The 7,391-nt window shown below is 39.4% G+C and overlaps 4 protein-coding genes and 1 long non-coding RNA gene across 8 annotated transcripts in view; 1 reads left to right on the top strand and 4 right to left on the bottom strand.

Moving 5' to 3' along the window:
* The window catches only part of alpha-Man-Ia (alpha-Mannosidase class I a), a 284,265-nt gene that overhangs the window by 16,806 nt on the left and 260,068 nt on the right, over nucleotides 1-7,391 (bottom strand). The gene's annotated exons all lie outside the window — the stretch shown is intronic.
* LOC113464249 (uncharacterized) lies at nucleotides 136-779 on the bottom strand. Its single transcript, XM_026813062.1, has 2 exons — nucleotides 571-779; nucleotides 136-513 (listed from the first exon to the last, which is right to left on the bottom strand). Exons 1-2 carry the CDS (start codon nucleotides 616-618, stop codon nucleotides 364-366), a joined length of 198 nt encoding a protein of 65 aa, XP_026668863.1. The 5' UTR covers nucleotides 619-779; the 3' UTR covers nucleotides 136-363.
* LOC113464247 (uncharacterized) lies at nucleotides 853-1,879 on the bottom strand. The gene is made up of 4 exons (XM_026813058.1): nucleotides 1,796-1,879; nucleotides 1,467-1,595; nucleotides 1,286-1,403; nucleotides 853-1,127 (listed from the first exon to the last, which is right to left on the bottom strand). Exons 1-4 carry the CDS (start codon nucleotides 1,826-1,828, stop codon nucleotides 874-876), a joined length of 534 nt encoding a protein of 177 aa, XP_026668859.1. The 5' UTR covers nucleotides 1,829-1,879; the 3' UTR covers nucleotides 853-873.
* Nucleotides 2,005-3,434, top strand: LOC113464250 (uncharacterized). The gene is made up of 2 exons (XR_003389102.1): nucleotides 2,005-2,096; nucleotides 2,172-3,434. It is a non-coding gene; the product is annotated as an uncharacterized LOC113464250 (long non-coding RNA).
* LOC113464246 (uncharacterized) lies at nucleotides 3,462-6,012 on the bottom strand. Of its 2 annotated transcripts, none has more exons than XM_026813056.1 (9): nucleotides 5,861-6,012; nucleotides 5,614-5,733; nucleotides 5,431-5,548; nucleotides 5,086-5,347; nucleotides 4,899-5,000; nucleotides 4,242-4,332; nucleotides 3,832-3,977; nucleotides 3,624-3,756; nucleotides 3,462-3,553 (listed from the first exon to the last, which is right to left on the bottom strand). In XM_026813056.1, the coding sequence occupies exons 1-9, from the start codon at nucleotides 5,999-6,001 to the stop codon at nucleotides 3,503-3,505; spliced, it is 1,164 nt and encodes a 387-aa protein (XP_026668857.1). In that variant the 5' UTR covers nucleotides 6,002-6,012; the 3' UTR covers nucleotides 3,462-3,502. The 2 variants fall into 2 exon arrangements, with proteins under 2 accessions (XP_026668857.1, XP_026668858.1); XM_026813057.1 differs by having other exon boundaries at nucleotides 5,431-5,515.

Raw genomic sequence — 7,391 nt, 5'->3', positions numbered from 1 at the left:
ACTTCGATACACTTATTACATCAGTTTGATAACTGAATTTCATTATTTGAAAAATATTTATTCTTACAGTACAAACTAGACAGGAAATATTTTACCGATGAAAATCCTTCGTAACAAGGTACGAAGAGGCCGCCGATGGTGAAACTGTAAGTTTGTAAACTGTGTTGCATGATGAACAACAAGGCTTTCTGCGAGACCACTGGAGCATCATACCATTCAGAACTGTATCTATGGAATACAACTGCATTTCGTTTTCAGTTAACAAACTGCCTAGCCTAATGGAGTATTAATAAATACCAAACTATTTATTCCCGCTAAAAAAAATTCGACAAGACTTATACGTACGATACTTTTCACGATTACTCACGCGTCGTTCAGGAGTTTCTCGCTGCTGTTCATAATCGTTTGGCCCATATAATTAGCCAAGAACAAATACGCGACTATCGCTAGGTTCAGAAGGACTTCTAAGAGCAGCTTGTTTATTTCGCTGAACTGCAGTTTCACTTGCGACAACTGAACACATCGTTTCTTAGACACTTTCCAGCTGCTTTTCATTCAAGAATTACTTACGCCCAGAAGATTTAGAATTAAGACACTGATGCCTAGCATGAGCAGCATGACGTAGGAATTTGCGAAGGCATTTCCAAGATGTTTGCAATAACTTAAGAAACAGAGACGCCCTTAAATTTAATCGAGACATACGAACGGAAAGACGATGAATACTGACTTTATAGTTCGACTATGTATTTTCGCAATTTCGATCAATTTTTCGTTGAACTCTCCCACGGAAGCCTCACGTGATTCAGCTAGGAACCTTATTATTTAAATATTCTGATATGCACGTGGCGGTATGTTAAATAGTGTTAACAAATCTTACCAGATTACCTCGAACAATCCAGCCGCGTGATGCGAGCACATGATAGTCATTGTTTCCGTCCCTGCTAAGACGATTGTCAACAAAGCAAAACTAATTATGGTAAAATATCGAATCAGAAAGGAATACGTATTATCATTGGTAATATACTCTGCGCTGGGCAGATGAGTCGATAACGATTGACAAATATCCATATCCGAGGATTTCGTGATCGTTAGGTATACGCAAGAACAACTGACCAGATAAAGTATGTCTACGAAAACAGATTTAGAAATCAGTGTTCATCTTTTTTATTTATTTCAACATATAATCAACACTGCTGTGACACGTTTTATCGCCTGTTTGATCGGAAACGTGCTCATCGAAACATAGAATTCTTTAATGTGCAAAAGATGAATGGACATGTCTTACATGCGAAGATGACACAGATAAACCTCCCTTCGTTTCTTTTCTTCAAAAGAATTTGATGCTCTTCCCGATTGCTCAAGAGCCGCGAGTCCATCCGCATCATTTCTATCAATTGTTTTATCTGTGCATTAGATTCGTATGAGTCTCAGTTGCTCGGAAACGAGTACCGTCGCGCGTAACTCACTTCGCTGCTTTTCCACCAGAAAAGCACGAGCTTCAACATGCCGACGAGGAACAAGATTAAGTAAAACAAGGTATTAATCAGAGTGACAATCCTTTCGCATTCTGATGTGCGCAGAAAATGCACCGTTAACTGCAACGTGGAATACTATAGAGCATGTCCTTTGCAATTCGAAAACCTGCAGGCTTAATTCTAATATACAAATGATACGATTCTTAAAAGGACGTTTGAAACAAAAAAGATCACCACCGACTATCGTCAACGTGTCAAAGTTGAAAATATCACACGTCACTAAACTTTATTAAATATAGATTTATATTGAGAAATAGTACCGAGAACATTACGGAAGTAAGCATGGTAACCATAATTAGCAATCTTTTCACGTATACCGTGCAGGACGTATCGTGCGGCCACAGTCCAACCGCCGACAGCAGAGTTCTGCTAAGCTGGTAGTGAGGATGTCAAAGATCGTCCATCGTTCGACGAGAGTCGAGGACCGTTTGCGGCAGTTCACTGATAGAGAAGCTACTCACCTCCACCCTTCTCACCTCTGCCATACTCTTCTTCCACAAGTCGTTTGAAGAGTTAATGACCATTAATGGAGTTTAATGCAATCCAGGAAACAAAATTCTGGTAAGAGATGCTATTTATAAATCGCTTGCTTTTAACCCATTAATCGATCGCGACTTACACAATGTTTTTTAACAGCGAGGAGCGTCTCGGAGAGCAGGTGTCCGTGGGAATACACGCAGCCCTCGCACTTTCAGAGACGTTATGCTTTCACGCAATAGCGCAAACACCGACGGCTGCCTCTCCCAACCTTATGGAAATTTAATGCAATTAATTAGCCTTGCGCGTACGTCTGCTTCGCCGTTTACGCGTTTTACTTGTTCTCATACCAGCATGCAACAAGTCGCTATCTGCCTTCGTACAATATCCGCGTAGCGGGTATTATAATTCTATTTCAGAACATGCGCATATGTCAAATCGAGCTTGAACGACCAGACATCTGAATTTATGTACGATCGATCTAGCATGTGACATACTGTCAAACGTTTAGATGGATTTTTTTCTTGAACCTCGCGAGATTATGCCATTACAAAAGTTTATCCTCCTCGCGGTTGTTCCCCCTTGATGAATTTTTGATCAACGCAAGCGCGGTCGCAACAGGTTGCTTTCTGAGGCCGGGTAGTCTTTAGTCCAGGCATCGCATAATTTTCCCCTCGGCCGGAAAGTGGAGCCGACGCAACCATGGTGGGATCTGGTACTTGATGAGGATATGCTAGGCATGGTCAGCGAAGGCGCATGAGGGGAATAGTAGTGGGGATCGAAATACGGGCGGAAAGGAGGGGAAGCGAGCCGTGAGGGAAAAATTATGCGCACCCTGCTTTAGTCTGCTCTCGAAGACTGCGTGGTGAACATCGCGACCCTCTAACTTACAATTAGCGTCAAATAAAAAGGTATTATTAATGGTTGAAGATCGCATGACACGATCCGTGATTGTGCTGCACGTAAATCGCAACTTTCGGGTCACATTAGAATAAACGTGACGTCTGTAATACGTACTGGTTGTACAGGCACATGTTACTAGGATTGTTCTGAGGTATAGTATTGCCATTCAGTAGGAACAGCTGCTCTTTATAGGTCCCCTGCATGAGGAATAATAACGGTGTCTGCGCTGTCAGGAAAATTATATGAAAACGTGTGTTGTCTACTGCAGCATTCTATTCGGAAACTTGTATCATAAATGCGACGCGTCGATTTATCTTGCAGAAATTGTACACACTTTACTTTTAATAGCTTCTTGCACGTTGCACTTACTCTATAAGTATGTTACGTTATACGTGTGCAATAGTAATATGACGCAACGAACGCATTGCAATCGATATAATACGCTGTTAACGTTATTTATTTTTCTAACAATTACAGGATGAATAGTATTTACTATTTAATAAATTCAATAATAATTAACTTGTTATAGCCATTTATTGATTCCTCGTCACTATCAGACCATAGTTATTCCGAGAATCAATCAAATGTTACTGAAAGGCACACATCAGAGTGAAATACGAGAAAGAGCTGTTCATCATCTACAACATAAACCTTGATGACTATCCTAAATGAAAGCTGGACTGCGTGAGAAATTCGATGAGCAATTACCGTTGCGAAGCCTCTGTTACACGGCTCGAACAGGCCGAATAGATTGGCCACGGATTCGACCGAACTCCTAGTCATAATGAACAGTAACAATTTCTTGGCTTTCAATGGGATCAGATACCAAGTTGAATTGTATCTGCGTGTTATAGAATTATTTGAATGATTCGTGCGTGTGGATGGAACAGTAGACAGGAAATAGTGTGGAGCTTACGACTCGATAAATATGTCTAGACTGTGGTTAAGTAACATTTCACCACAATAGTTATTGGCAAACATGAACGTCAGGTGCACGATAAAATATATGACAGAGATCAGGGTATCTATCGGACTTCCCAAAATCATTATTGATTGAAACAACTATAAATGGTATTAATAAATCATTATCTAAATATTCATATTTATCTCATGTATTAATTTAAATAGGAAATTTTGTGCAAGCTTAAGAGGCCGCTAACTCTCTTCTAAGGATGCACGCAGAGAGTGCAGGCCACAGGCTTCAATCTGCTAATAAGCCTGTGCATTCTGGCTATAAACTATTGTCAGTCCGCTGGATTATCACCTGCCCTTTCTGCGCGCAGCCCTTAAACATAATTCTGAAATACATTCACGCTGGATACTCACTCGTTGCAAACTCAGAGCGAAAGACAGAATGACAAAAGCCACAGCTATGAAATACCAAACCGTCATACCATTCGTCGCGAAATCTATGTATCTTACTTATCGCCAGTGCAGTAGATAAAACCATCGAGGAAAACACAAAGAATCGTTAACGTGGAACCTCACGACACAGTATAATGAAGAACAGTAGGCTCACTCACGGTGACGGCTTCTATGATTTCATGACCAGCAGATTCACCATGTTGTTAGTTGTGTACGAAAGTTAAAGTACGATCAGATTTATCAGATACAAAAAAGGTTCTATGCAATTTTTCCGTATCTCCAACGGTTTAGGAGTTGTTGGCAAAAAATGAAAATTTTTGCCAAAAGTTCATCATTTCGACGGTGAGACGGCCGGATTTTGTCAATACCCATAAAATGCCAATTAATTGTACTTAACTCATTAAAAATCGAAATTAGAAGAAAAATTCATAGAATCTTTCTCGTAGAGGACGTCAGTGTCTACAACTTCTGTATACAATATTTTTCGCTAGCGTCAGTAATTAATTAATAAATAAAATTGTTTATTGCCAAAGCTTAAATTATTTGTACACTTCTTGACAAAATGAACCTACTGTTCTTTCTTGTACTGTGCCCATGGTTGCATATTATCTTACTAACTTCATAGCCCTCACGTGAAGGTTCACTGCAGAATGAAAATCTCGATAATTGAAATTCGATCTATCCTTACTTGCGTTTATAATTGCATTTCGTATTCTGTACCTGAAAGTCGTTAGAAAATCCTGGAGAACGTTTATGATTTACTATGTGTACCATAATTAATCTTTAGACATTTTTAAAGTCGTACCTAGTTATTCGTAACAAAGCACATATGTAATAAATTATTATAATTAAGGCTGATTCCGTGGAGATGATGGATAAACTACCGATTATCAAGATACCTATCCATTCCATGTTCAACATTACAATGTACCCTGGCTGTTCTGACGAAATCTCGGTTACGTACGATAAAGCAGAGACTCGCGATTCGTTCGAAGGTCTTATCACATCCAGCATCATTGGAATAAAACAGAAAGCTGACACTAGTATGACCATTGTGCAACATATACCTAAACTTCAACAAGTCCAATTAGCAAAGTACGTGTGACGTTCTGTGATGCATCTGCAGTGAATAGACTATTCAATTTCTTACCCAAGAAAATAAAAATAATGCGAGTGGAATCATCAATGTATTTCATTAGTATTTGCACTTCGGTCGAATCCTTCAACCTTTTCTCCTCGGTTCGAATCATTTCAAAGAAATATTTCATCTGCGCTCATAGAGAAAATCATTTTTCTCCCTAGTACGTCAGTTCTTTCGTGTCAAAGGACTCACCAGTGAAATACAATCGATGAAGCCAACGTATCGTACGCAAAACAGTAGCCATGGACTAATAGAGGCTAGCAAAACTATGTACCGTTCCAAAGTAACTTTCGATTTAATGATCGACAAGATCTATAGGATTGTCACAATTAGTAGCTTAACAGCAATGATAGGAAAATTGGCAGGACGATCTTTAATATGTGTCACGTCAAAATCGTGATGATGTTCACGAACGAACGTTCACCAAAATGTTCGTTACCTGAAACGTCGGGAAACTGAACAAGATCGTAAAGACTATAATTCTCCGAACAGTTTGGTACATGGACTTGTCATACGGCCAGAGTCCAACGGCGGACAAGATCAAGCGGTAAGTTCTATACTGTTTGTCGAACACGTCCATCCTCGGTGGCTGTCGAGCAACGGCTACGCACAAAACCTGAGGTACTCGTCCGACGACACCTCGCCACGATTACACTTCACGATTTTCTCTTGTATTTTATTTTCTCTTGTATTGTATTCTCGGAACTCGACCATAGCAGTGATCAATAATGCACGGAAGTTGCAGTAGCAGTGGATTTTATTATCACCCCTCGGAAAAGTGTAGCGTAATAGACCGGCAATTTGAGAAAATTATACCCTTATACGGACTGCTGGCTTTCTTTTTTCTACAATATTTTTACTTCCACTGTGTAGAGAAGGGGGTCGGACACTTTTTCCGATGCGACTTGCTTTCAGTCGTGCTCCGCAGTTTGTAGAAGTCAGTTGTTCCTTTGCTTCGATCCCGTGACAAGGTGTGCAACGTACGAGTCAAGGCGATTCGAGGTAAAGAGTTATACTAATTCCTGCATTATAAAGTTATTTTATAAAAACGAATGACCCTGCATGGTTGTTGATGAACACCTCCGCGCAGAGAGCCTCGTCGCGACTTAATATTTACGGCGTTGCGATCCTTTCGCGAATTTTCACCATAGGACAATTTATAATGCATGAAAAATACGACTCGACGCTTGAAATCGATTCTATTATCACGCTTCTTTGACAAAGCGTTGCGTAATAGACGCTTAATTTGAGAAAATTACGGGCTTAAGAAAGCTTGTGCTTTTCCTTTATTTCCCAACGAAGAGAAAAAGTTACACGTGTCCCACTTACTTTTTACAAATGACGTCTACTTGAGGTAACGTATTACAATTAAAGCAAATGCATTAATCCAATGTATAATTAGGTATGAAATTACTGCGTTCGTTATTATCACGTAACGTGATTTTGTATTACGATAATCAAATTAATATAATTGTATTACGTTGCTAGTTCATTAGGTAGGCTGTTATTAAAAAATGATTATTATCTCAATTCTCCTAACTCTACTTATGGAAGGATCATTCGATATATTACAGAGCAACGTATTTAACAGGCTTGTTCATTATGAGCCGAGTGAAACTTCGAAAACGATATGTGTCTATAACCAATCAATGCCGTTAAATAACATTTCACGTCATTACGCACAATGTATCTCACTCTGGGAGATTGTACGACTGTGACAACAACGCATGACTGTGACGCAACGTTGAAATACATGATTTTTGTTTCAGGATTGGAAATGCATTCAGCGATTAATTCAAATTAATAATGAAGTCAAAGCTGTGGATCGACGCGATTGGCAAAGAGGAACGATGTCGTCTTCCGGGTAGAAGAGAAATTAATTACGAGCAATAATACAGGTATAGAATTTTATATTGCTTTTTAAAATACCGATTGTAAATTTGAAAAATTTTACGGTGATCGTTTGCTAT

Source organism: Ceratina calcarata, unplaced genomic scaffold, assembly GCF_001652005.2.
Source record: "Ceratina calcarata isolate Rehan_Ccalc_2016 unplaced genomic scaffold, ASM165200v1 scaffold308.2, whole genome shotgun sequence".
Classification (NCBI taxonomy): domain Eukaryota; kingdom Metazoa; phylum Arthropoda; class Insecta; order Hymenoptera; family Apidae; genus Ceratina; species Ceratina calcarata.
This window is presented reverse-complemented; position numbering and strand designations above follow the sequence as displayed.